Here is a 25,942-nt window from a genome sequence, read left to right on the forward strand (position 1 = left end):
TCTTCGTGTGAACATGCAAGCACTCCGCATGAAGACAACGGCGAAAGCAGAGGAACCGGGAAAGGGGACGAGACGATCCATAAGTACTTAACAGAACCAGGGGGCGCCAAAACAGTGTTTGGGAGTATCTTATGATTGTTCATGAATTCTCGCTAGCAGCCAACGACATGAGACCAAACAGGGGGGTCTGAATTTGTGCCGCCGGGGTTTTGCCCGTTTCCCCATCTTCGATATCTTTAGTCCTCGCTAATATGGGGAATTCCCTAAGTTGTATTTTCCCCCGCGTCCAACCCACATTGTTACAGCCAAGACTCAAGAGCCATGCCATGACACATAGCTGTTAGCCTGTTGTTCCCGTTTCCCACTTGTTGTTGGCCCGAGTGCTCTTGAGTCCCAGTAAGCTCGGTTAATCGGAGGGTTGGTGGTTAATTTACCACATGCCGATGGTTATACTTTCTTCCCAGTGCAAGGACAAGGATCAGGATGGCTAACAATGATCAATCTCACAGATCGAGACAATCCGAAAAGATCTCAGGAGACTGAGGGTTTCGGTGCAGCACATCCCCCCCCGGTAATCCCTACCATAGTGGGTGAAACAGAAAGTGTCCGATTTCAGTCTATCTGGACGCGCACGACAACTTAAAAGACTACATACAGCCAGTCCCAGTCCCAGTTTCGTTCCACTCCACCACCGCTACTCCCAAAAGTTAGGGACTTTCGGGGCAAGCGGGTCCGGACCCTGGTGGGGTAAGGGCTCTAGTGCCGGTCGTTACTCCAGAATATACTTGAATTTAACCGTCGCCTCCTCCGGAGTTTTCTGAGCCAGTCGTTCAATCAGAAAGCCCATGTCATGGCCCTTTATATTACATGTGGCACCTATTAATGAGCCAAGAAGAGACTAAGCAAGGCCTGCTGGCGTGGTCCAAATACAGTTCTCACTGCACGGGCGTGTTTTTTCTCCAGCTTACGGAGTACTACTATGTACGCACCGAATCCTCCCACTAACTTAGGTAGTTAGTAGTTGGTGAGGGATACACTTACAGTCATTTCCAAATGTCTTCTTAATGGGAATGTCTCCCAAATCTTCTATATTCTACCTTTGAAACTCGGTATTTCGCTTTCTATCTCAAAAGCCATAACCAGAGCTTTTAGCCCAATAAGGTACTGGAAGGAAGCGGCCCAGCGCCTCCCCAAGCCTTGTTGCAGCCCTGTACGTGGCTTATATTAATTAAGTTCCAAGTTCTAAACAAATTTGTAGAAGTTTAATAACCGGGTTACAGACATCATCTCAGAAATCGGACTTGGAAATCGCCAAGTGTACTCCGTAGAGTTATACGATGTTCATGCCAATCCACATCTATGATGACGGACTAAAAAATGCCCTTGTGTTACTTCCTCTTTATCTTCCTTCAGCAGTGTAAAGATGTGTTGTGTTTCTCTCATTGGTGCGACCTCTCTGGAATTCATATCCACCGCCCATATTTCAACCTATACTGGAAATTATTAGCACGTTCAGGGCAAGGAAGATAGTCAGCCCATAGCATATCCTCACTCCCTTATTTTTTTTAATTGATTCATTCTCCAAACACCCCAGAAGCTTTTCGTTTCTGCCCAAGGCTCACTTTCCTCCTCGGTCTTAATTGAACCGCCAAATCACGTGATCCAATCGCGTCTGGGCGCGTTTTTGCGGAGAAGCAGAAAAAAAGTCGCTGGTTGAAGAATCAAGGTCCGGATTCCCCTTCTCTCACCACGAGGAGGCGGAAGAAACAAGCGATCTGGAGCCAGTCCAGCGTCCTTCCCCCAACCTCCACACAATTCTTTTTTTTTTCAACTCACCATGGAGGACACCGTCCCCGATACCCCCATCAGTGACAAGAAAGTCATCCATAGCACTCCTCCTGCCAGTGTCCTGGACGACGATGGAGAATACGAGACAATCGCTACCCTCCCTGCGAACGACCCTCAGCATGCACTGCTTGCAACACAATCGCTAACCCCGACGATGCAACGATTTACTCAGCCTACGCAGATTGTGGACGTTCCTTATTCTGCTAAAGCCAATTCCGTCGTGCAGGTTGCGGCCTCTTCGCCTTTGAAGACTGTCTCTTCTCCCTCCCGCCCTTCCCCCCTCGGCGGCCGTCTTTCTAATATGATGGCGCCCAGTGGTACACGGTTTTGCCCCCCTGTCTCACTTGGACCTGCAAAACGTGCACCATTGGTTGACCTCGACGATGATGGCCCTACTTATCGTGGGGGTTCTTCAGACGACGACCTCCAGATCATTCGGAGTACCGATATCAAGCCGTCCATGTTCACCAAATCCTCGAAGAGCCCAGAAAAATCGACAGCCTCGCCCATTGACTGGTTTAAAGAAATAACAGCCTCCGCTATGTATAACCCCAGCACTAAACGAACTGCAGCGCAGATGGACCCCACCCCGAAGGGAATTCCAGTTAAAAAACCTCGTCAAGATGGTCCTTCGCGCGCTCAGCCTGTGGATGTTGAAATAGTGTCACTGGAAGATATCCAAGATTACCAGGTGCGGGTGAAGGTGGAGAGAATGATGAAGGTCCTGCCACAAAAATCGGCAAATCAGTGCATGCAGGCTCTCAGAATAAAGCGTGGGAACTATGAGGATGCACTGGATTATTTGGCTAGTGCTGAGGATCAAGGTGCGAACGGACATATCAGCTCGTCGGAGGATGAGCTGAACAAAAGGACCTCCCCGGTAGCACCTGCGAAGCAGAAAATCAAAGCTCTCGGTACTATTCAGGACAAATGGTCGGCAATGCACCTGCAGAAAAATCTGCCGTCGCAGAAATCCTCTCAGCCTCCTCAAGAGGATTCGAAGCCGCGAAGACGTTTGATGCGGGGCCCTAAGACTCGAGTGTCTTCACCCGGTCCTCCGCGAAGTGAGACGCCCCCGAAACAGAATCTCAGTCGACTGATGCAAGGACGCAGGCGCCCATCGCCTACAGGATCCGAATCCCCTGAAGCTCCTGTGGTTATATCAGATGACGATTCCGACTCCGCGATCGATGTAGACCCTGAAGAGGGTGCCGGCTTGGAGCATAAAGTATTCAGCTTCTTTAATAAGTGCAGCGTCCTAGATCTCGCTGATATAGCTGCTATTTCTGAAGACCTCGCGGAGCACATTATCTCCAAGCGGCCATTTGCTTCTTTGGATGAAGTTCGCGTGATTCCTCCCCCGGCTACTGAACAACCAACGACCAAAACGGGAAGAGTCCGGAAAACTCCGAAACCAGTGGGAGACAGAATTGTTGATAAGTGTCTTGATATGTGGGTAGGTTACGAAGCTGTGGATTCGCTGGTCGCCCAATGCGAGTCCCTGGGGAAGCCAGTTGCTACCGAAATGAAGAAATGGGGAGTGGACATCTTCGGAAAACGTGAGGGAGAGCTCGAACTGGTTTCTCTAGATCCCCAAGGATCTCATGACTCTGGGATTGGGACTCCTGCGAGCCAACAATCGGAGGAAGATAGTGATGGCCCTGGGTCTGGATCGCGCAAAGGCCGTTTCATATCACAGCCTGGGATCATGGCGGATGATCTAAAGATGAAGAACTATCAGATTGTCGGAATTAACTGGCTCTCGTTGCTGTTCGAGAAGGACCTTAGCTGCATCCTGGCTGACGATATGGGTCTTGGAAAGACTTGCCAGGTGATTGCATTCTTGGCACACTTGTATGAGAAAGGAATCAAGGGACCGCATCTCATTGTTGTGCCTTCGTCAACAATTGAAAATTGGCTGAGAGAGTTTCAGAAGTTTTGCCCTACTCTCTCTGTGATGCCCTACTACGCTGGCCAGGCGGAGCGAGCATTAATCCGTGAAACGATTGAAGAGAACAGGGACGATATCAATGTTGTGATCACGACGTACACGATTGCTAAGGCCAAGGTCGATGCACATTTCCTTCGGAATATGAACTTCTGTGTCTGTGTATATGATGAAGGACATATGCTCAAGAGCAGCACTTCCGTCCTCTATGAGAAGCTGATTCGAATCCGTGCTCGTTTCAGGCTTTTGCTGACCGGTACCCCGCTGCAGAATAATCTTCAAGAACTGGCTTCTTTGCTAGGATTCATTCTTCCCAAGGTTTTCCAAGAACGCAAGGAAGATCTACAATACGTATTCGCAAACAAGGCGAAGACTGTAAATGAATCACACTCTACGCTACTCTCGGCCCAGCGTATTGAACGGGCCAAGTCCATGCTCAAGCCATTTGTCCTCCGACGGAAGAAGCATCAAGTCATCGACCTACCAGCCAAGATTTCCCACGTTGGGTATTGCGAAATGAACGACGCCCAGCGGAAAATCTATGAACACGAAAAGAACGAAGTGAAGAAACTCCTGGAAGACCGTGCAGCAGGAAAGAAAACAGGCAACAAGTCCGCCAACATTTTGATGAAGCTCCGCCAAGCGGCTATTCACCCCCTTCTGCATCGTCGCCACTACACTGATACGATCCTCAGTCGAATGGCAAAGGCTTGCTTGAAAGAGGAGCAATGGTCCATGTCCGATCCCGACGTCATCTTTGGGGAATTACAAGCATACAACGACTACGAATGTCACACAATGTGCGTGACGAACCCCGGCTCTCTCGGGAAATTCGCTCTAAAGAACGACGAGTGGATGGACTCGGGCAAAATCGACAAACTTTGTGAGCTCTTACAGCGATTCAAAGAGAACGGCGACCGCACGCTCGTCTTCTCGCAATTCACCATGGTCATGGACATTCTCGAGAACGTGCTTGAAAACCAGCACCTCGGCTTCGTGCGTCTAGACGGGCGAACCAACGTCGAGGACCGCCAGTCTATCCTGGATGCCTTCCACGAACGAACCGATATCCCCGTCTTCCTCCTTTCCACGAAAGCCGGCGGCGCGGGTATTAACCTTGCCTGCGCCAACAAAGTCATCATCTTCGACTCTAGCTTCAACCCACAGGAGGACGTCCAAGCCGAGAACCGTGCACACCGCGTCGGCCAAACCCGCGAAGTCGAAGTCATCCGACTGGTGACCAAGGACACAATCGAAGAACAGATATACGCCCTCGGACAGACTAAACTTGCTCTCGACCAAGCCGTTGCAGGCGAGGATGCTGCCGAATCCAAGAAGACCGAAGAAGCCGGCATGAAGGTAGTAGAGGAGATGGTTCTAGCTGATATGACTCAAGAAAAGGGAGAAGATTCGTGAGACTTTTGTCTTGTTTGGGTTTTATTCTTCTTCTTCTTCTTCTTCTTCTTCATCTTCGTTTTCATTTCTGTTCCTGTCCCTGTCCCTGTTTCAGTTTCTCGTTTAGACTACTTGTTTCTTGTTTATTAGCGGTTGATGTGAGTGAGTGAGTGAGTGAGTGAGTGACATCACATTGCATATGTGCATCTTGTTGCTGTTTTAACGAGTCGTTAAAAGATCTACCTTGTCCATGACATGACATACATGCATGTTGCCGGTCACAATATCCCCCGACTTGCAGCTTTGGACTCTTTGTCTCTCTAAATCGTTGGGGATGGTTCGTCTGAACTATAATATATTAAGAGGAGTTTTTTTTTCCTTTTTCTTTTTTTTTCTTTTTCTGTTCGGCGTGGTTGTCTACGAAATATAGGTTAATATTGGATACGCGCCTGGTTTGATAAATACCGAGAAGAGATTCGTGAACAATCAAAACACAGCTGAACCGTAAGTTATCTCATAATAGATATCCTAGAGACATTGCCTGAGATGCAATGCCAAGGCAGTCATTGTCATATTCTTAATAGTACAGTTAAAGAACCCTGGGGTATAAACATCCATCCATCTTCCATCTCTGCCCTACTCCGACTTCGCCTCGCCTTCACCTCCGCCAGCAGAAGGATTCTGGACTCGTCGATCAAGAATCTCATCCACAATACCCAGCTCCAGCGCCTCCTTCGCACCCATGAAGTAATCCCGCTCCATGAGCTTCTCGATCTCATCGAGCGACAGCTGCTTCTTCCCTGTCAAATGCCGCTGATATATCTGGTTAAGCTGGTGCCGGACCCGCAGGATCTCCTTCGCATGAATCGCGATGTCCGTGGCCTGCCCGAAGTACCCGCCAGACGGCTGGTGGATCATGATCGATGAATGCGGGAGACAGTAGCGTTGGCCTGGGTGGCCGCCGCAGAGCAGTAGGGAGCCCATGGAGGCTGCTTGGCCGACGCAGATGGTGCTTACAGGGGAGGCGATGTAGGTCATTGTGTCGTAGATTGCGAGGCCTAGGAACAAGAAGATGAAGAGTTAGAACTGCTCTGTTCTGATCCCCGCGGGCGCTTTTGGGACATACCGGCTGTGACGGATCCTCCGGGGGAGTTGATGTATAAGTGGATGGGTTTCTGGGGGTTATCGGCTTCGAGGAAGAGGAGTTGCGCAACGATGGAGGCGGACATGGTTTCGTCAACTTCGCCATTTAGGCAGATGATTCGTTCCTGTGATTCGTCATAAGTTGAGTGTTTCCAGGGTGGTAAAGCAGGTATACCTTGAGGAGTCTGGAGAAGATGTCGTCTGGTATTGATGAATTCCTAGGTTAATTGGTGCTGATGAGGTACGGTTGTTTGGGCGATGTACGTACAGGTGTGCCAGCCACCTCCCTAGAAGAATGTTAGTATGGTTTCTTTTGATTTCCCAACGAGATCAGAGCAGAAAGAGAGCTTACCACTGTCTCTGTTATGAAGGGTGTTGGTGTCCAGCCCCGCGGAGGACGCGCTGTCGACAGCGTGGGGATGGAGCTAGAGAAGCTCCGCGCGAGGGGAGGCTGATGAACGAAACGACAGAGTCGCTGTAACGAGCGACCTGCATTCATATTGGAGTACGAATGGGGGAGAATTAAGAGGAGGGGAAAGGAAAGATAGAAGAATCAATGAATTGGATGGTGGTGGTGGTGGTGGAAGCCAAGTTGATGCGGGAGCAACCAAACTCCGAAGAAAAACGTCAATGATTTCCGCTTCGGGTTTCTTTCTTCTCTCTCTTCCTACTTACGATTCACCCCCTTTCTATTCCGCATGGAACCCCTCCACAGCCGTATATCCTACGCCTCATGGCGTCTCAGGGTATTTCGGCAATTGTTCGTCCCTGTCATCCCGTCGAATTCGACTTTCCACTTGCGTCGTGCCTACTCTTCTATCCCCAATGACGATGCTGCGCAGAAAGCAAGCATCAACAGCACCAGCAACCACAATGGACCCCCAACAAACACAGCTAGAGATGGAAATGAAGCTACTTCCATACCACCCTCGCAGCTCCTCCCTCAATCCCCACTCATAACACACCCATACCACGCCCGCGAAATCCGACACCGCAAAAAACGACCCGCAACAACGGAGGACCTCTCCGACCTCCGCAGAAACCCCTGGGCCATGGCCCTCGCGTCCCCCGTACGTCTCTGTACCGTGACCGCCGCGCGTATGCCCAAGGCCCTCCTCACAGACTGGGGGATGGTCGAACAGACAATCACCTCTCCCTCCGATCCAAACTTCCGGGACAGGAAACTGTGGCTCCTCCCTGTCAGTCTGATCCAGGACGAGCTCGCTCCACCATCCACCGATACCCAGAGCGCCGACGGAACCCGGAAGGTCTCGCGCCCATACCTCAAGATGCGCATGATTGACCGCATGCCCATCCTCAAGACACTCACTTACTGGCTACACCGGACGCGCGAGCGCAGGAAATCCCCCGTCACGCGGCTTATACCGTTTCGGTGGAAATACCCACAAGGACCTGTGACGGGGCGCGAGGAAACTCGACTTGCCTGGAGGGGAGATATGCCGGACTTTGTGCTCAAGATGATGCGCAGGGACGTGCTGAAGCAGCTCAAACGGGTCTCGGATCAATTTAAGCGGCAGGATGTGGCTAATGGGGTGTGGAGGTCGATTGATGTGCAGAATGGATATTCTGAGACATCGCTATTGGGGGCATTGGAGGCAATGGACCCGTTTGAGCGCATGGGCTCGGGTGTGGTTTTGGTTTTGGGGGAGGGAAATGTGCACGCTCCCCAAGCCGACGCCGAAGTGGAAGTCGGTGATGACACTCCTTCTCTACCGGATTTTGTCACCCTTCCACTAGTCAAGACCAAGGTCCCAGTTTTGGACCTCACGCAGCTCTTGGGGCCAGAGGAGTTGGAGGATATTAGATCCTATCATTCGCGGTTTCAGAAGTTCGCGGTGTTTCTGAGGCCCACGGATCAGCTCACGGTTGATGCGGTTCTGGCGCTATGGAAGCTCAAGGGCTATGTTAGGCCTGGCTAGCTGTATAATATCTGCTAGCATGACTGTAGATAGTAAACTAGTTAGTTAGTTAGTTAGTTGTATCCAAACCCTGACTAATCCTTTCTATATTTCTATAGATATCTGAGATTCTACATGTATATAGATATATGTATGCATGTATCTTTATCATAACTCATTCCCAGCCACTCTTGATTTCGACCCCTCTAAGAGATCAGAGAGCTTATCCAGATACGCCATCGGTCGAATCGGGCCTGCAACAAAGTCGTCCTTGCTACTCACCCCCGTCAGCACTCCCAGCGTACCTCCCAACTTCCCCTCCAACCCAAACTTGATATCAGTGTTGACGCGGTCCCCAACCATACAAGTCCGACTGCGATCAAAGTTAAACTTGCCCTCAATAGCATCCATCATAGCCTGGTTCGGCTTCCCGAGGGAAACAGGCTCCTGGCCCAGCATCATAATCAATGGCGCACTCATGGAACCAGCACCAGGAAACAACGACCCAGAGTTAGGCAACGTTGAGTCGATGTTCGTCGCCAGGAACACCGCGCCGCGACGCACATAATGGAAAGCAAGCGCCAGCTTCAGGTAATTGATATGGAAATCCAGACCGACAAGGACAACGCCGACTTCCGGGTCGAGCAGGGAAGAGTCCCCCGCTGCCAGGGCCTTGTAATCTTCCGGTGTGATATCACGACGGAAAGCAGCGTCGGTGCCGCCGATGAAGGGGACATTCTCGGAGCGAAGTTCTTGCTCGATGCCTGTTTCGCCGATCACGAAGACCTTGCGCTTGTTAGCGGGGAGTTGGAGGATGCGTGAGATGTAGATGGAGGCGCTGTAGGACGAGGAGAAGATTTCTTCCTGTTTTTTTTTTTTTGCTGCTGCGTTAGTGGTTTGTCTCGACTGAATACCTGTAGGTGGCCAGGTAATTAGGTAGGGGAGGGGGAGGTGTACAGTCGTGCTTGGGATCCCCAAGGCCTCGAGTTTCTTCTTATAATCTGCTCGTGACTTGGTACTGTTGTTTGTGACGAAGACCACTTGCTTGCCTATGGGATGGATTCCTCAGTAAGTACTCTGATCCATCTACCACGAGGGATGGGAATCTGTACCGCTCGATCTTAGTAGCTCCAATGTCTCCACTGTGCCAGGGAAGACATGATCTCCGGACCAAAGTACACCTGAACCAATTCATTACTGTCAGCTTCGTCATCTTATGCAGAGTATCTGTGGTGGATGGGACGTTGGCGGGTGCAGTTTTGGAGTAGCGCGGAGACAGACCATCGCAGTCGAAGAGAAAGACCTATAGACGTTGAAGTGAGTCGTGAAGGACAATCTCATATAGAGGACCGAAATCTAGGATCAGAGAGTTCTTACATCAAATTTGGCGAGGAATTCCTGGATGCTGGCCGCATCACCAGAGAGATAGCGGGGTGGGATGGTCATTGCGGGGTACTTTGCGACGTGGTTGACCAGGCGCAGCTTAGGGTATCTTGGAATAAAAACACAAAAATCAAAAGCTGTGCTGAGAAAATATGTAGAAGTCCAAAAATTTTGGAGAAATAAGAAATCAGGAGACAAGCCGGTGAGTAATAATGAGGATCGGATGCTTCTCCGTCGCCGCCTCGGAGGAAAAGCGGCGTGTATCCCCTTGCACCATACACCAAGACCACGTTTCTCATACATTCGCTGTTATTTTACAAGCATCACAGATGATCCAATTAATGTAAGTGGTATGGACTATTTTGCAGTCAGGGGTTTATCCCATTCATTTCATACAGTCATTAAAATAGGGTTGGTTGTGCTCTTGGGCTGAACCGACTGCGGGTCGACCTGGGGTACATATCACTATCTTGTTGTCGACCTGTGGAGAGAGAGAGAGAGAGAGATCTGCTTGTTATGCGTTGCCGATACTCTCCATCGCCGTGGAAGCGCTCGGTTGATGAAATATACTTATCGTGGTGCCTAACTATCCGGTCTTCGGAGAAAACGACACCTGAAGTAAAGAGCAGTCTGGGAGATTCGGTGCCTGTGATTCTGCGTCTAAGACCCTCCCATGATTGCGGAGATCTTCAGGGCCACATCAAGAACAGATAATTCCTCATCAGCACCGTCGACGAGGCGCTTGTCCATTTCCGAAAATACCAGAACGATTTTATTTTTTTGGATATCGGGGATGGCATCGTTGTATACGATTCGTCGATATAGCTGCAAACAGTTTAGCGTAATGAACGGAGAAAATAATCAAAAGAATTTCCATGTAATACCTGAAGTAGGAGCTGAGTCGCACTCCAACCATCCGCCACAATATCAGTCACAACCTTAGAAATCGCCTCGTATGAGGAACCGAGTTTTTTAGGCTGAAGGGACTGGACCAGCCGGTCCAAAACACTCTCGGGAATCACACCAGCGATTTCCTCAATCGTCCGAACGGTGATAACCTCCGAGCCCTGGTCTTTCATTTCGGAATCCTCATCATCGTCCTCTTGTGTAGACTGCGGCCCGGCGCCTACCAGTCTGGCCGCGCTCTGCATGTATGTGATGGCACGTCGCAAATCGCCATCGCTGCAAGCAATCAGTTTATCCACGACTCCGTTCTCCAGAGAAAGATTCTCCATCTGCGCGATCTGCGCTAGTCGATCGCCAGCGGCTGAGTTGTCAAGTGGCTTGAAACGGAACTTGCTGCATCGACTCGCAAGCGGTTCGATAATCCGAGTGACGTAGTTGCATACAAGACAAAAGCGAGTGATGCGACTGTACTGTTCCATTGTGCGCCGAAGAGCTGATTGCGCATCCTGAGTCATGCTATCTGCTTCATCGAGGATGATGATCTTGAAGGGAGGGCAGGGATACTTTTCAAAGTATGATGCATCCAGCCCAGTAGGGTGGCTAAGTTGAATACGAGCAAAGCCTTTCACTTTCTCGCGTACAATTCCAATACCACGCTCGTCTGAAGCGTTCAGCTCAAGGATGCGGGAACGGTAGAGCGCAGGTCCGAAGAGAGACTTAGCGAGAGCGAGAATCGTGGATGTCTTTCCTGTCCCGGGGGGGCCATAAAAGAGCATGTGTGGTAGCTAAATTGGGGAGAAATAAGAGTTAGACCAACCCATATCTTCGTCATCGGGTTCCATAGAGGTGCCATACATTGGAAGCTTGGAGTGTTCGTTGGAGAACCTTTGTTGTGTGATCCTGAGCAGCGACATCATCCAACGTTTTAGGACGGCTACAGTAGACTGTCAGGTGGGAGATGGTCCTATAATAAGGAAAAGATGCGAAACATACTATTTTTCAACCCATGGTTGCTGCTGCAATTGTTCTTCCTTTCCCTCTGACGGCTTTTGTTTGGAGCTGCCCGACCCAGCAGCAGCGCGAGCTTTATTGTTGAAAAAATTAGCGGCCATAGCTGAAGTTTGCCAAAACAGGGCCCAGTCTCTCGGAGAAGGTTCGTGTTGGCTATGAACTGAGGCGAATGCTGCTCTTTAACCCGAACGAGGCTCCCATCGAAGGAAGATCGTGTCGAGACGCGTCCCCACGTGATACACGCGTAGGCAGCCAAGAAGTCCATTAATTGAGCAGCGCCTCAGCAACGCCTTGAAAGGTACTCCCTCTTGGTTTCTCGCACGGGTGCTATTACGGGCAGAACATATATAAAAAAAAAAAACTATTCTAGAGCAGGCTCTGTCATTTGCATCATTATGGCTATCTATAGTTCGTCCTTTCGATTTTCTAAAACTTCTGTTGCCTCATACATCCTCTTCTTCGGGTTTGGTGGGATTTCTTGCTGCCTTTGCATCTCCTCTGGAGATATGTCGTCGACATTCGTTTCATCTTGTTTGGCTGCATTCTCCACCATTTCATTAATCTGATCAATCATGCTGTCGGTGTCTGCGGAATCTCCTCCAGGGCCTTGGTCCCAGATGGCCTCTCCACTGGCACCCTGAACCTTGGCTTCTGGGATGTGGTTAAGCACAGGCGTTTCCTGTGCTAACATATCGGACGCAACCATGGATCCAGATGGCTGAATGGCCTTGCTCGTGATGCCAACTGCTCCAAGAATACCGAATACGGATCGAAGAACCAGCTTGAAAGGTAGCCACACAATCCACCAAAGTGGTCCGTACAACAAGCGCCGGAATATAAGCCACGAAATGGTGCCGATTAGAATGTAGAATGCCGTCTCTAGATACCAGGTATCTGATTTCTGCGAACGGACAAGGGAACCAATGAGATTTCGCGAAGACGAGAGGAGGGTATCAAGGCCGGTGTAAGATTCTGATAGTGAGGAGAGAGCGGCTGTAGATTGTTCTGTACGACCATTTAGCCAAATATTCTACCTTGGGAGAAAGGTCGCAAAACGCACCTAATGTTTGCTGGGCGAATTGGCTGCGGGAAAGTTCGGTCTGCATCAGCTGATGTGTCCGCCTCAATGCAGCAGTGACATCTCGAGATGCGTTTCGAACTATATCATCTTGAGTCAACTTTTCCGCTGACTCCTTCGTCCTCTCATTGCTCTGCGATCTCGAGAACAGCAACTCTCGCTCCTTGCGTCGGGCTAATTCTGCGTTCCGCTTTGCTTGTAATTGCGCTTTGCGGAAGTCGCCTCGTATCCTTGAAGACAAGAATCAAATCAGTATTTCATCACAGACGGAGGCTCAGAGCTATTAATAATACCTCTTCAAATCATCGGTCAGTCTTCGTGTAGACGAAACCACCCGCTCTTTCTCCAGTTCCTTTTCAGCATCTAGCCCTTTCCGCCTAGTATCTACGGTAGATTCTAGAACATCAACATCGACCTTTAGCAGCTCCAATTCATCCTCCGCATCCTTGAGTCGCGAATGTATTTCCCCCCCGAGGTCTAACCGAGCCTCATCTCCTTGCCCAACAGCGGTAGTAAAATTACCGAGCCGAGAAACTAGCGGGTGTATCTGAGCAAGAGCTGTAGAGAGCTCCTTGAGCCGTGATTGAAGTATCGATATAGACGACATGGTGGGAGGAGCTGTTTCAAAGCGGCGGTTTCGTAACAACTTGAACTATCCAACAATATCTGCAGATCCGAAGATTTTTGGGTGAGGACAGTATCACGGCATGGTAATCTATATTATTGTGTCAAGAACTTAGGTTAAAAAGAGACGCTTCTGAAATGGTGCATGTTGTTCTGTTGCCCGCATCGTCATCGGTTCCTGAGGCCGGCCGGGACTGTTTGCATGGCATGCAAACACCAGTTAGTCCCCAGGTTTGTCCGCGATTTTCCTGTCCGAAAAGTAGAGGTGCCGAACAAGCAAAAAGACACTCTTTTAACGTGCTGAATACCTGCCTAGTCTTCCTTCTGACCTAGGATTGAACATTCACGACCGTCATAAAAAAAAATCCAAGACTACCAGCCCCACCCCCAGGATAGATAGATATCTGGCCGAGTACGTTAACCAACCACCATCTTTGTTCACCATCAATCAATCAAACACTAACCACCAAAGCTCTAGGCTCAATATCCAACCAAAAAGAGAGAGAGAGAGAGAGAGAGAGAGAGAGAGAGAGAGAGAGAAAGAAAAGAGAATCTACAAATCTGCCACAATGACTATCCCTCTACAAACAATCACCTCCCTCCGAACAACCTTCAACCCATTCGCCCGCTCCTCCCGTCCCTGCAGACTCTTACTCTCCCTCCTGCGCAATCCCTCCACAACGCCCGCCGGCAGCGCCACACACATCGACATCAAAACCACGCAGCTGCCGCGGACCTCGACGCAGCTCCCCGAGCTAACGGTGGGCTTCAAGGGCGGCAAGGAAGTCAAGATTGAAGTCGGGAAGCGACAGATGAAGATTGGGGATGTTGTGGAGGAGATTGCGCGTGTAGGAAGGGCAATTGAGAGAGAGGAAAGTCTGAAGGGCTAAGTGGATTGGTTTTTATTCGTTAAAGGGGTCCAACCGCATTGCGTGCTTTTTTTTTTTTTTTTTTTTTTTTTTCCAATTCAGTCCTCTCCTCCGTTGTTGTTGTTGTCGTTTGGCTTTATATGTTTCTTTACTTGGTGGGTTGGCTAACTACCAGCTCCTTACGTATCATGGATATGTCCCATGCTTTGTTTTCCGCCTAAGGCGCTAGGAGATTGGAGGGGTTTCCTTTTAAGATGTATTTTTAGATCTGTTTGAGGGGGTGATTGTGCTGTGGTTGTGTTGTGTTGATGAACCCGGCATCAGAGTGCTCTTTATGTAAATATACTATTACACTTTCGAAGATATTCCCCTTTCTTGCAAACTACTCATCTTCTTCAATGTAGGGAACTTGGGTCGCTACAGGAGTTAAAACGAACGACCTTTCAGTCTCAAAAGGGGTCAAGAACTAGTAGATTTTCTCGACTATTAGGGTCGATTATAATTCACCCACAGGGTGACATAAACACTAAAATTTTATAAATTTTGCTCCAGATGGATTTATACAGCAGCGCCAGAGATGAAGAACCACTTGTCAATGCTGCCATCAATAGGAGCAGGGGGAAGGTTCTCACCGCGGGGAATGCTGGCAACCTGAGAGGGGTCGGCACGGTAGGGGGAGTCCTCGACAGCAACGTTGGCACTATATTTTCTCCATTAGCATTTGATACAACACTGATAATACGAAGAGTGGATGAGGTATGGCTTACAGGCTGATCTCGCCAGGGTTGCTCTTGCCAGCCATGAGCTTCTCCCAGGCATCAGCACACTCGCGGATGACATCCATAGCGTACCTACGAGGATGAGGTTAGTTATTATTTCCCCCAGATTTTCACCAATTAAGATGGGAACTCACTTCTTGTTCTTAGCCTCACCGGAGAAGGCGAACTGGTTCTCGGGCTTGCCGTCGGGGATCTTGTAGATACGGAACCACTCGTTGGTGGCGCGGAGAAGGCCAGGGAGGTGACGCTCGACGTCCTCAATATCGTGCAGCTTAGCAGCCAGAGGATCGTTGACATCAATGACAATGACCTTCCAGTCAGTCTCCTCCTCATCGAGCAGAGCCATGACGCCGAGGACCTTGACCTGCTTGACCTGACCAGGGTAGCCGACGAGTTCACCAATCTCGCAGACATCGAGCGGGTCGTTGTCACCCTTGGCCTTGGTCTCGGGGTGGATGGAGTTGGGGTCCTCCCAGGTCTGAAGGGAGATGTCAGTGGGATTCGAGCACACTACTAGAAATTTCGCCATTCTCGACCTACCTGAGGGAAGGCACCGTAGTTCCAGAGGTAACCCTTGTGGGGGAAGCAGTTGCGGACGAAACGGAGCTTGCCCTTCTTGGTATCCTGCTTGATGGGGTTCAGGAACTCCTCCTTGGAGATCTATGTAGGTATCCGAGTCAGCAAGCTGCAATGTCGCCACAACAATATTTCCCGTCTCGGCGGGGCTCGAATGCTCGCTCGTACCTCCTGCTTGGCGTTGGTCCAGCGGGGGATCTCAACAACCATGTTGAGGATAGTCTGCTCACTGTTGGCGTAGAGGGGGATATCGTGGAAGGGAGAGACAGGTTGGCCATCCTTCTCAATGAACACACGGTGCTCAAGAGTGTGAGGCTGGCCGATCTTGCGAATGGTGTAGGACATGGTGGACGACAGCGGGGTAGCGGAAGAAGAAAAATGTCTAGAAACAAGAGCAGCTCGATTTGAAGCGGAAGCAACCGACCGATCAATTCGAGATGATGAAGAATGAGACAAAACTGTGGAGGGAAGAGAGGGAGAGGGAGAAGGAGAAAGAGAGGAGGGAGAGGAGCGAGAGGAGGGAGGGGCTTGTTTAGTGGGGGGAGCCAGTGTTGCTGATGTGCGACGAGTGAGGGCGACTACCGGAGAGGCGGTGGGCAGCAATCGTCGGTTCAATGGAGCAGCAGGACGAATGGCGTGGACAGCGATGGCTTTTCTCGGGAACATTGAAAGCTAGAGATGCAGAGACCTGAATTAATTAGGTTAATCAATATATGGAGGATCCTAGGGGACTCTTTTACCGTCAATTGAGGTTGGAATCGATGATGCGCCAGTTGCGGGTTACAAAAAAGGATGGGAGTTGTCGGGAACTTACATAAGGGGGGGAATCGGTCGGGTAGGGGAAGAGAACAAAATGCCATTTGTGAATATATTCCGAGGATGAACATGAAGCTACCTAGGTACGATTATCATTCATTTATGATGATTATTATTACTGCCTCCGGTGGACCTAAGTTGTAACTATATAATCAGTGGAAATACAGCAAATACTTTGTTTGGTTCAATTGACCGTGTGGATTTGCCGGTGAGAAACAGCTTGTACAAGGTGAAAATAAACTAGTCTTGGGGTTTTATGGTACAGAATGATTCTCAATTGGATGGTGTAGGGGAGATTAAATTTCATTCTTCAGGAATATAGACTGCATACTTGAGGATATTTTCCATTTCTAGATAGATGATGATATTCTCTTCTCAGCCAAATAAACCACGTGTATACAGAGTAGTCTTGGCAGGAACAGACTGGCGTAAAATAATTACACGTATTTACGATCAATACCGTATTTTCCGTACAAAGAAATTTTCTTATCAGCTATCGCCACGTGATCAGACATTTTCACCTCCGCTTTTTGTAATCTTGAATTGCCTCCAAACCCCCGTCATCAAAAGCACCATCCACATTCAACTCATCCATATACGCTCTTTTCGACGAATGCTCGTGATCATAGTATTCTAACCGATCTTCATGTTTATCCATAAAAATCCCCGCCTAAGAATGATATGCTGAGGTTCCTTCGTGCCGCAATGACTTCCACCCCGAAACGAGTTCCTATCCCCGCCAACGGGGTCGACTACCGTGGCAAGATCGTTCTTGCGCCAATGGTACGATCTGGAGAACTACCTTCTCGTCTTCTCGCTCTCAAATATGGCGCCGATCTTGTCTGGGGCCCTGAAACAATCGACAAGGCACTTGTCGGAGCCTGCCGCCGTGTGAACCCCCGCAACGGAACCATCGAATTCACCCGGGTCCCATCGAACGGAGGACGCAAGGAGAAAGCCACACAAGAGTCGATTATATACCGTCTGGACCCCGTTCGTGAGAAAGGAAAACTCATCTTCCAGATCGGAACTGCCTCCCCCGAGCTAGCCGTCCAGGCGGCGTCGCTGGTCGCAGGAGATGTAGCTGGCATCGATGTGAACTCGGGATGTCCTAAGCCGTTTAGCACAAGTGGCGGAATGGGGGCTGCGCTGCTGCGCACCCCGGATAAACTGGTTGCGATTCTTGAGGCTCTCGTCAAGGAAGTAGGAACGCCGCATCAGATCGGCATCTCCGTTAAGATTCGGATCCTCGAGACCCCGGAGTTGACGGAGACTCTGGTGAAGCGACTGGTTGCAACGGGAATCACTGGGTTGACTGTCCACTGCCGCACAACACCCATGCGGCCGCGCGAACGCGCTATTCGCGATCAACTGCGCATGATCCGCGAGATCTGCCACGACGCTGGCATCGCCTGCGTCATGAATGGAGACGTGACTTCGCGCGACGAAGCCCTCGCACTCATGCAAGAATACGGAGTCGACGGCGCTATGATCGCCACTTCTGCCGAGGCCAACTCCTCCTGTTTCCGCTCCGAAGCCGACGGTGGTCTCCTTCCCTGGAGGGACGTCGTGCACGATTACCTCAGGTTTTGCATCGAATCCGAGAACCGATTCGGCAACACCAAGTACCTCCTAAACATCCTCATCCCGGGCAAGGATAAAGAGTTCAAGGAAGCTAAGAACGCAAAATGCTATGCCGACTACTGCCATATGCTGCATTTCGATGACCTCATCGCCGACGCTAGGCGTGCCGACGAGATCCTCAACCTCTCCCATAAGTCCATCACCAACCCACCACCGGGTGACGACGCACGCAGCAAGGCAGTCGAGAACGCAATGGCCCACAACGAATCCGCCAGAGCCGCAAGCGGGGCCCCCAGGTCCAAACATGTTTCTCCTGCTGTTAGCGGAGTTGGGCCCATTCGCACGAATTCCATTCCTAAATCAAGAACCGAGGAGAAAACCCCAGTTGAGGTTGATGTCTCTATCCAAGCTCCTCAGAACCCAGAGCTCACTGTATAGACTCTCACTTTCTCCTTCTTATCGGGATTTTAAAAAAACAAGAGCATATTAAAGCCTTAATTTCTTCTTCTTCTTCCCCCCCTCTTTGCTTGCTTTGATTTTTTTATTCTCGACTCGTTGTGATTGCATTACCCGGTGTTGATATTGGAGGACGTTATAGATTCCCATGGCATTTCATGATATAATACATAAATAGGTCTCTTTTGGATGAAAAATATTTGGTTTTGAGTTAATCCCCCTGAATATACTAGCATCTCCCTCGTAACGAAGACTCGCAAAAACGAAATGAAACAAAAGTTACTGTATAGATCCATTCTATAGACGTAATATCCCAATGTATGTACACACTTCCATCCCCGGCATTTCGCTAGAATACAAGAAGGGCGCGGGGAAACAAGAAGAAGAAAAAAAAAAAAAAAGAAGAGAAAAGCCCGAATCCAGGCAACCAACCAGGAAAACGCAACGCGTCATCTCATGTTCTCATCTCGTTCTTGTCCCCGAACCAACCAAACAACACAACGCATTATTGCGTCGGTATCCGCTCAAAGACGCCCATCCGCTCCGAGCTGGATTCCCAAATTTTCTACATGCCGCTGGCTGGTCAGAGCGTGATGCGTCCGTCGCGCAACAGGGGGCCGATACTGCCACTGGTCCCGGATGACAGTGAACAATCGCATGTGCATGATTACTGCTTCTCCAGAGGCAAAGTCATCCAAGGCGTGTTGATGGACTGTGTGGCCGATTTCCGAGGGGTCTGCTAGGAGTCTGGTTCTTTCGAGCTGTTCTTCTGGACCGAGGAGGGCGGCGCCATTTGTATCTGTGTTTGTGTTTGTGTTTGTGTTCGATCGTGACGAGTCCCGGGAATTTGGCTCCCGGGCTGAGATGCCGTCACCGTCGCTGTCGCTGTCGTTGTTGTTTACAGAGGTTGGGCTTGATGGTGTCGAGGAGCTGGGTTCTCGTTCCCCGTGGTTGAGGAGGCCTCGTTCTTCGTGATCATGGTCTTGGGTGTGCGTGGGTTCGGTCACTGTGGTTGTTGTGGTTGTCGTCCCTGTGGAAGTCGAGTCCGTGGACCCAGCTGTCTTCACTTGTTCAATTATCAGGCCCAGCATGACAAGATCGATGAGCAGGACGAGCAGATCGAGGAATAGAAGTCGGGCGACCGGGATGGGGGCCTTTTGCCCAATGAAGTCGATTAAAATGCCGCCATGTAGATATCCCCTTGTTGCTTCCCCGGCTTCAGGTCGACTGAAAACATGATGAACCAGCATGCAAAATATATTGCTACCAAAAATAGCCCCGATGAATGGTTGATTCTGGGTTCGGGGGAAGGGTGGTGCTTTGCGAGTGAAGAAGATCAGTTGGACAATGGCGCGGATGGCAAATAGTACTATCGAGCAGCTAGAGGAGATTAGTATACGTCATGTTTCGGTTTTCATGTAAACGAATTTACTGCAGAAAAGGAACTGAAGAGTAGAGAGTGCAAAATGTAAGGAGAGAGAGACACCTACTCCATATAATACAGTGCAGATAGCTCGCAGTAGATAAGGATATCGAGATCGTGGAGTAACCGATCGATAAACGCGAGCTTCGCAGCCGACCGAAGCTTCTTCCTTACACCCTCGTCCCGAAGAGTAGGAGAGGTTTCTGCGACGCTGCCATATTGGATGCCGGACACGTCAGCGATGTATTCCGCATCTCGATAGACATCTGGTGTTGTCATAGAGGGTCATCAGGGCATCGACCGCATCTATGGGAGCGGAGGAGGGGAAATTAGTGAAGTCAAACGTTGAGACCGCAGAGCTAGACAGAACGTTGTAAATGCCAGTTACTACAGTCGAGAATCAGCTTTTGATGTGGATTGAGGCCGAGGAAGTTGAGGGGCGGAATGGGATGAGGTACATAAGGCGAGCCCGGAGACAGCCGCCATAAAGATGGAGCGGATTTTCTCGGTCCGACCCGGGAGTGATTTTAATACAGAGCCCATGTGAAGTTTTATTTTGGCATTTCGACGGATATACTAGTTTTATTTATGAAAGGTTACCATTGTTATTTTTAGCGAAACTATATCCCCCGTTAATCCACGAAAATGGTCTGCGCAGTGCTGGCGTAGTGCTTGAAGAAGCTCTTGAACAGTCGGATGGCATGTCCGACGTCATAGGTTCCGCCAGTCTCCCGAATGCTGTGCATGCTCAGCTGAGGATTGCCTAGATCTAAGGTTCGGGCACCTAGGGCGGCAGAGAGCATAGGTCCGATAGTGCTCCCACAGCTGGAATCGTTACGGACCACAAAGAGCTGCAGGGGAACACCCTCGCCTTCATCAGCGGCAGCCTTGCGTGCGACTTCCTGAAGCAGGACGATACCGGGGGAATTGGTAGCGTAACGAGCGTTGGCATTGATCTTGATGACGGGGCCCTTGTTGATCTCCGGCCGGTGGTCATTCTCATACTTGGCCGAGTAGTTGGGGTGTACAGCATGGGCCATGTCCGCGGAGAGGAGGAACGATGTGGAAAGTGTTTGCTCGTAGGCAGTGGCCACGTCGGCATCCCCAGATGTCGATGGGAGTACGGACAAACGGCGGATAATTGCGGGGAGGATGTTGGAATCGGCGCCCTGGGCTGTCCGGCTGCCAATCTCTTCGTGGTCGAAGAGAGCAATCAGACGGATGGCGGGTTCATCGTCCAGTGCGGACGTATCAGCCACAGAGTCAATCAAGCCCACGGTGGCGCAGAAAGAGCTGTCCAAATTGTCCAAACGAGGAGAGAAGATGAACTCATCCTGAAATCCACCCAGGCAGGACTTGTGGGTATCGAATAGGATCATTTCAAAGTCAACCACATCCTTGGGGCTGACACCCGCTTCCGTAGCAATGAGCTCGACGATGTAAGGGTGATGACGCTCCGTGATGGCCTTCAAGGGCGAGAACTCTCCGCTCTCGCCTTCGGTACCCTTGTCGCCATTATTTTTGGACTCACCGGTACGGTTGAGTTCCGCAGCGATCATACCAGCAATGGGGAATAGCTGGGTCTCCTTGTTGAAGGAGAAATTTTCCTGGCGGTCCAGATGAATAGCCAGTGTAGGAATGCGGAGGACTGTAGAATTTGTTAGTTGAAATTACAGCATATGGGATTGAGCCATAACCCTACTTGGACGATCAATCTTGATCAGCTTCTGCACGATGGAGCCGTCGCCTGTGCGGACCATTGCACGTCCCGCGACACCCAAGTCACGATCGAACCCTGACACTCATTAGCACAGGAAGTAGAATTATGGAGGACGGATTCTAGTTACTGACATGTGTGCCAAATACCTCCGCCGTAGGTTTCAACACCCACTTGGATGTATCCTTCACCACGCTTGTTACTGACAGGCTTGATTCTCAAGACAGGAGAATCTGTATGGGCTCCAATCATGGAAATTGGGTTTCCAGGCTACTCCAACCCAATCGGTTCAAATTGAATCAGCTTGGGGGGATCTTTGATGAAGGATTTCATGGAGTTTCAGGTAAATACCTTCCATTTCTTGCCTACAGCAAAAGCCACGATGGTCGAGCTATTGCGGGTCAAGTAGTACTTTCCGCCAGGGCGGCAAGTCGAAGCCCAGGAATCCTTCTCCTTTTAGGGTTTTAGTAAATGAAATCGTAATTGACTTGATGAGGGACCTCTTACCTTAATTTCCTGGAATCCAGCCTTTGCGAGAAGACATTTGGCAGACTGGACCGCATGAAAAGCTTGAGGTGGTTGAAGGTTAGCATGGTACTACCTAGGTATGGGAATAGAGTAGTTAATTACGAGTAGGGGAAGCGTTGACAAAGGACAGAAAGTCCAGAGCCGGCTGCTTCAAGTTCTTAGTGAGATTGGAGGTCATGGTTGGCATTTGAGTACAGTTAGATTAATCGAAGAAGATAAAGAAGAAGAAAGTGGCGTCTTGAAGCTGTGCAACGAGAACTTGAGATGGCAGACGAGCAACGCTTGGCGGTCAGTGTTACGTTACTTGAGTACCTCCACTACAACGTCGTCCCTGCTTTTTCGAGAGGATCTCTGAGTAACTAAATCAAGTTACGATGATTGACATGTATAAAATCCGTTAGAAATATTTATGTTGGTTGGATACAGAGACAGGAAGAGTGAAACCACCCTTGCTAAAGCTATGCTCTGTAACCAGGTAGTAGTAGGTACCTAGGAATATCATATGATAGTTATACCGAGACAGATTATGGAAGAATGGAAGAATGGAAGAATGAATTTCTTTGGCTCCTCGTCTCCTTCATGTTGATCTGGTCCAAGCGTTTTTTTCGTGTCTCTCCACGGCGCGTAGATTATTTGTGGAATGCAAGGCTGTCGCGCGAACCCCCTTCTCTACACTTAGCTTGGGTATCTATAATCAAAAGACCCTCACCTGGTGAGCGCTTCGCGTCAGTACCAATACTAGAACCGCGTGTTGCTTGAAACACGAGGAGGGTGGACGTGATTGATCACTCACTAGTTATATCGAAAGCCATGAAAACTTTTTAATCATGAGTCAGTGTCGTTGGTGCTTTCCGGGTGTGTTGTTATTGTGATGGTTGATCGGGATACCTGGAAAGTGGAAACCTGAGGAATTAACCATGCATACTCGCAACTTCTCAACATCATCCATGGTCTCTATTTCCAATACCTAGGTACTATAAAGATTTATTCTAGATGGACTCTTATTTCTCCTAAAGAATTATATCCTATTTATAAATAAAAACACAAAGAAAATAAAACAAAACAAAACACAAAATAAAAAAAAACAACCATAACAATAAGTCCAACCTCCTGGATCCCAGAGAGGCTTAGCGTTCCCGACGCGTGACTCTCCCAGGGAAATTCCCCTTCGAACGGCCAACTGGAGAGAGAGAGAGAGAGAGAGAGAGAGAGAGAGAGAGAGACAGAGAGAGAGAGGAGACTGAGGGAGGAAGAAGGAAGATACCTCTTCCCTCTTCTCTCTTCCTCTTCATTCCTCTCACCAGACGGTGGCCAGGTCTCTCCCCAATGACCTCCACTACCTGTCTCTGGACTTCTATTCGCCTTTAGGTCTGGTGAGACCCTTTCCATCATCCTTATCGCCATCAATCACAATAATACACTTCCAAACGACGCTCGTCGCTCCCTCAACCCACTCCCGCCTTGATTCCGTCCTCTTTCGATTATTGTCCATACCCAACCTTGACTTTGGCCAACTACACGACCAACTCACTCTCGATTGAATGTTTTCTTGTTTTATTTATTTATTTTTTTTTTGTCGTTATATTTCTCCGGAAACGCCGTGCTTGCGATCCGACCTTTTGGACCTGTCGCATTTCTCAGCTCAGTCCTGGCCGGATCTTGCGTTCGACCGCCACTTGGGGAGATTCTCCTTCCCCTCCGGACACCATGGGCGACAGTAACAGAGAGCCAGGCAATCCGATGGCCCGCAGTGTCGCAGGAGGTGCGAGACCACCCGCAACCACATCCGCCTTGAATGCCTTGAACATCGTATCCCCTCCCGGCTCGAGAACACCTCCCAGCATGCCATCCAAAACAACCCTTTTCTTCCCAGAGTCAACGGGAAGACGACAAAATAGTCGAAACACTATGGAGCCGGTCGATCCTGATGCGCTGACGAAAGCCTTGAAAGAGTACGAGGATGCTGGGCGCGCCCGGGAAAGAACTCCAGGCACAAGCCCCAGTCGAAAACGACAGCGAGTATACGGCGACAGGTGTGTTATCACCTCCTTCCTCCACCCGCGGCCGTCTGTCCAAGGTGTTTCCTTGGGACTTTATGGCTAATCGCGAATTTTATCCCTAGATTTATTCCAAATCGAGAAGGTCAAGACCTTCAAGCAACCTATAGTCTGCTTCACGAGGATGGTTGCCCTTCCACACCATCCAAATCAAAGAAGCGCACCCCTCACTCAGAGCTGCATTTCCAAAGGAGTGAGTGGCATCTTTGCTCGCTAGTCGCATCGCCGATTACATTGGACTGACTGACATTTCCCCCCGCAGCGGAAGAAGCAAACAGAATGTACTCGCGAGTCTTGCGCAGCGAGCTTTTTGGCAGTACTGTCCCTCAAGCTGATCTGGACTCCCTCGCGTCCGACCCTCTACTGGGCCTCAGCGCTGGTATCAATGACAAGACTCGTTCGCATACACCACCTTCACACGTGGTGTCGGCTCTCCCCCCAGCCAGCATCACCCCGTCAACCCCCCACAAAAACCTCTTTAATTACGCCTCCCCACGTGCGGGATCGGGCCACCCAACACCATCCAAAACACCGCGCAGTCAACATGGTCCAAATCTCAATGTACGCTCAGAGCTCTACAGCCTATCTCCAATCCGCTATGATAGCCAAAGGATCCTTGAAACTCCTCGCAAACAACCCCGCTATGTAAACAAAGTCCCGTATAAGGTGCTTGATGCCCCCGACCTACAGGATGATTTCTATTTGAATTTGGTCGACTGGGGTAGCAGTAATGTTCTGGGGGTCGGCCTGGGAAACTCGGTTTACATGTGGAATTCGCAAACCGGAAGGGTAACGAAACTGTGTGAACTCAAGGACGATACAGTTACGAGCGTCAGCTGGATTCAAAGGGTAAGCATCGACTCCTTTGCCCACCGCGGAGCGTGCACTAACCTGTATGAATTAGGGCACCCATCTTTCCATCGGCACTGGCAAAGGTTTAGTGCAAATATGGGATGCAGAGCGTTGTCGTCGTCTCCGAACCATGATAGGCCATACCAATCGTGTTGGTGCGCTGGCCTGGAACGACCACATTCTCACATCTGGCTCCCGAGATCGTCTCATTTTCCATCGTGATGTTCGGTCTCCCGATCAATACCTCCGTCGATTATCGGGGCATAAGCAAGAGGTTTGTGGTTTAAGATGGAATACCGAAGATGGCCAGTTAGCTTCCGGTGGCAATGACAACAAGCTCCTGGTGTGGGACAAGTTGAATGAAACCCCACTCTATCGCTTTTCCGACCACACTGCGGCTGTAAAGGCCATTACCTGGTCTCCACACCAGCATCACCTCCTCGCATCTGGAGGAGGTACAGCCGATCGCACGATCAAATTCTGGAACACCTCCACCGGATCCTTGATTAAGGAAGTCGACACCGGTAGCCAGGTTTGCAACCTCGCCTGGTCCAAAAACTCCGATGAGATTATTAGTACGCACGGTTACAGCCAAAACCAGATTGTCATCTGGAAGTATCCTCGAATGGAACAGATTGTATCATTAACTGGCCATACGTTCCGCGTCCTCTATCTGGCCATGAGCCCTGATGGCCAAACTGTGGTCACCGGTGCTGGAGATGAGACGCTGAGGTTCTGGAAGATCTTCAACAAACGACCCGGAAGAGAGCACGGCCGAGAAGGCAGCAAATTAGCGGAATGGGGCACTATTCGGTAACGACACTTTGATTTGAACTCCGGTGCTGTGGCACCATTGACGACTTCCCCTTGGGATTTACATCATCATGCATTAGACGCGGCGTTCCGGCTTTGGCGTTCACGATTTTCTTTTCTCGATGCTGGGTAGGTCTTCGGAAGGTCGGACGGAGGCATTATGGTCTAGTTTGGCATCTGTCGCATTTTTGTCGGTTTACAGCATTTTACAGGGCGA

At 49.9% G+C, this 25,942-nt stretch overlaps 12 protein-coding genes across 12 annotated transcripts; 5 read left to right on the plus strand and 7 right to left on the minus strand.

The window, feature by feature from the left end:
* Positions 1–1,731: 1,731 nt before the first annotated feature.
* On the plus strand, positions 1,732–5,212 carry P175DRAFT_0487179 (DEAD/DEAH box helicase; the record flags this gene model as incomplete). Its single annotated transcript, XM_040895659.1, has 1 exon — positions 1,732–5,212. The coding sequence occupies exon 1, from the start codon at positions 1,838–1,840 to the stop codon at positions 5,210–5,212; it is 3,375 nt and encodes a 1,124-aa protein (XP_040748937.1). The 5' UTR covers positions 1,732–1,837.
* Positions 5,213–5,827: 615 nt separating this feature from the next.
* Positions 5,828–6,833, minus strand: P175DRAFT_0512271 (ATP-dependent Clp protease proteolytic subunit; the record flags this gene model as incomplete). Its single annotated transcript, XM_040898653.1, has 5 exons — positions 5,828–6,249; positions 6,318–6,459; positions 6,510–6,535; positions 6,603–6,621; positions 6,687–6,833. 5 exons carry the CDS (start codon positions 6,831–6,833, stop codon positions 5,828–5,830), a joined length of 756 nt encoding a protein of 251 aa, XP_040748938.1.
* A 199-nt stretch (positions 6,834–7,032) lies between these two features.
* P175DRAFT_0512272 (uncharacterized protein) lies at positions 7,033–8,274 on the plus strand (the record flags this gene model as incomplete). Its single annotated transcript, XM_040898654.1, has 1 exon — positions 7,033–8,274. One exon carries the CDS (start codon positions 7,033–7,035, stop codon positions 8,272–8,274), a length of 1,242 nt encoding a protein of 413 aa, XP_040748939.1.
* A 147-nt stretch (positions 8,275–8,421) lies between these two features.
* Positions 8,422–9,699, minus strand: P175DRAFT_0445984 (4-nitrophenylphosphatase; the record flags this gene model as incomplete). Its single annotated transcript, XM_040894319.1, has 5 exons — positions 8,422–9,117; positions 9,211–9,302; positions 9,366–9,434; positions 9,535–9,556; positions 9,631–9,699. 5 exons carry the CDS (start codon positions 9,697–9,699, stop codon positions 8,422–8,424), a joined length of 948 nt encoding a protein of 315 aa, XP_040748940.1.
* A 597-nt stretch (positions 9,700–10,296) lies between these two features.
* Positions 10,297–13,238, minus strand: P175DRAFT_0512274 (putative protein transport membrane glycoprotein Sec20; the record flags this gene model as incomplete). The annotated part of the gene is made up of 8 exons (XM_040898655.1): positions 10,297–10,461; positions 10,521–11,327; positions 11,398–11,476; positions 11,536–11,601; positions 11,876–11,880; positions 11,987–12,558; positions 12,614–12,861; positions 12,925–13,238. The coding sequence occupies 8 exons, from the start codon at positions 13,236–13,238 to the stop codon at positions 10,297–10,299; spliced, it is 2,256 nt and encodes a 751-aa protein (XP_040748941.1).
* A 294-nt stretch (positions 13,239–13,532) lies between these two features.
* Positions 13,533–14,217, plus strand: P175DRAFT_0487192 (mitochondrial 54S ribosomal mL53 protein). Its single transcript, XM_040895660.1, has 2 exons — positions 13,533–13,667; positions 13,734–14,217. Exon 2 carries the CDS (start codon positions 13,825–13,827, stop codon positions 14,143–14,145), a length of 321 nt encoding a protein of 106 aa, XP_040748942.1. The 5' UTR covers positions 13,533–13,667; positions 13,734–13,824; the 3' UTR covers positions 14,146–14,217.
* A 226-nt stretch (positions 14,218–14,443) lies between these two features.
* Positions 14,444–16,217, minus strand: ipp1 (inorganic diphosphatase IPP1). The gene is made up of 5 exons (XM_040894916.1): positions 15,648–16,217; positions 15,444–15,563; positions 15,038–15,381; positions 14,892–14,975; positions 14,444–14,824 (listed from the first exon to the last, which is right to left on the minus strand). The coding sequence occupies exons 1-5, from the start codon at positions 16,143–16,145 to the stop codon at positions 14,683–14,685; spliced, it is 1,188 nt and encodes a 395-aa protein (XP_040748943.1). The 5' UTR covers positions 16,146–16,217; the 3' UTR covers positions 14,444–14,682.
* A 566-nt stretch (positions 16,218–16,783) lies between these two features.
* P175DRAFT_0487196 (tRNA-dihydrouridine(20) synthase (NAD(+))) lies at positions 16,784–18,317 on the plus strand (the record flags this gene model as incomplete). The annotated part of the gene is made up of 1 exon (XM_040895661.1): positions 16,784–18,317. The coding sequence occupies exon 1, from the start codon at positions 16,977–16,979 to the stop codon at positions 18,315–18,317; it is 1,341 nt and encodes a 446-aa protein (XP_040748944.1). The 5' UTR covers positions 16,784–16,976.
* Positions 18,318–18,473: 156 nt separating this feature from the next.
* P175DRAFT_0560778 (DSC4 family protein) lies at positions 18,474–20,200 on the minus strand. Its single transcript, XM_040901004.1, has 2 exons — positions 19,826–20,200; positions 18,474–19,715 (listed from the first exon to the last, which is right to left on the minus strand). Exons 1-2 carry the CDS (start codon positions 20,035–20,037, stop codon positions 18,860–18,862), a joined length of 1,068 nt encoding a protein of 355 aa, XP_040748945.1. The 5' UTR covers positions 20,038–20,200; the 3' UTR covers positions 18,474–18,859.
* Positions 20,201–20,390: 190 nt separating this feature from the next.
* P175DRAFT_0535886 (M18 family aminopeptidase) lies at positions 20,391–22,181 on the minus strand (the record flags this gene model as incomplete). Its single annotated transcript, XM_040900269.1, has 6 exons — positions 20,391–21,406; positions 21,461–21,553; positions 21,610–21,745; positions 21,827–21,928; positions 21,983–22,044; positions 22,106–22,181. The coding sequence occupies 6 exons, from the start codon at positions 22,179–22,181 to the stop codon at positions 20,391–20,393; spliced, it is 1,485 nt and encodes a 494-aa protein (XP_040748946.1).
* A 716-nt stretch (positions 22,182–22,897) lies between these two features.
* P175DRAFT_095914 (uncharacterized protein) lies at positions 22,898–23,559 on the minus strand. Its single transcript, XM_040901136.1, has one exon. It carries the CDS (start codon positions 23,405–23,407, stop codon positions 23,033–23,035), a length of 375 nt encoding a protein of 124 aa, XP_040748947.1. The 5' UTR covers positions 23,408–23,559; the 3' UTR covers positions 22,898–23,032.
* A 151-nt stretch (positions 23,560–23,710) lies between these two features.
* On the plus strand, positions 23,711–25,729 carry P175DRAFT_0445759 (WD40 repeat domain-containing protein; the record flags this gene model as incomplete). Its single annotated transcript, XM_040894302.1, has 4 exons — positions 23,711–24,036; positions 24,126–24,253; positions 24,323–24,909; positions 24,965–25,729. The coding sequence occupies 4 exons, from the start codon at positions 23,711–23,713 to the stop codon at positions 25,727–25,729; spliced, it is 1,806 nt and encodes a 601-aa protein (XP_040748948.1).
* Positions 25,730–25,942: the final 213 nt, after the last annotated feature.

This window comes from Aspergillus ochraceoroseus (assembly GCF_002846915.1).
Source record: "Aspergillus ochraceoroseus IBT 24754 chromosome Unknown P175scaffold_10, whole genome shotgun sequence".
Lineage (NCBI taxonomy): Eukaryota > Fungi > Ascomycota > Eurotiomycetes > Eurotiales > Aspergillaceae > Aspergillus > Aspergillus ochraceoroseus.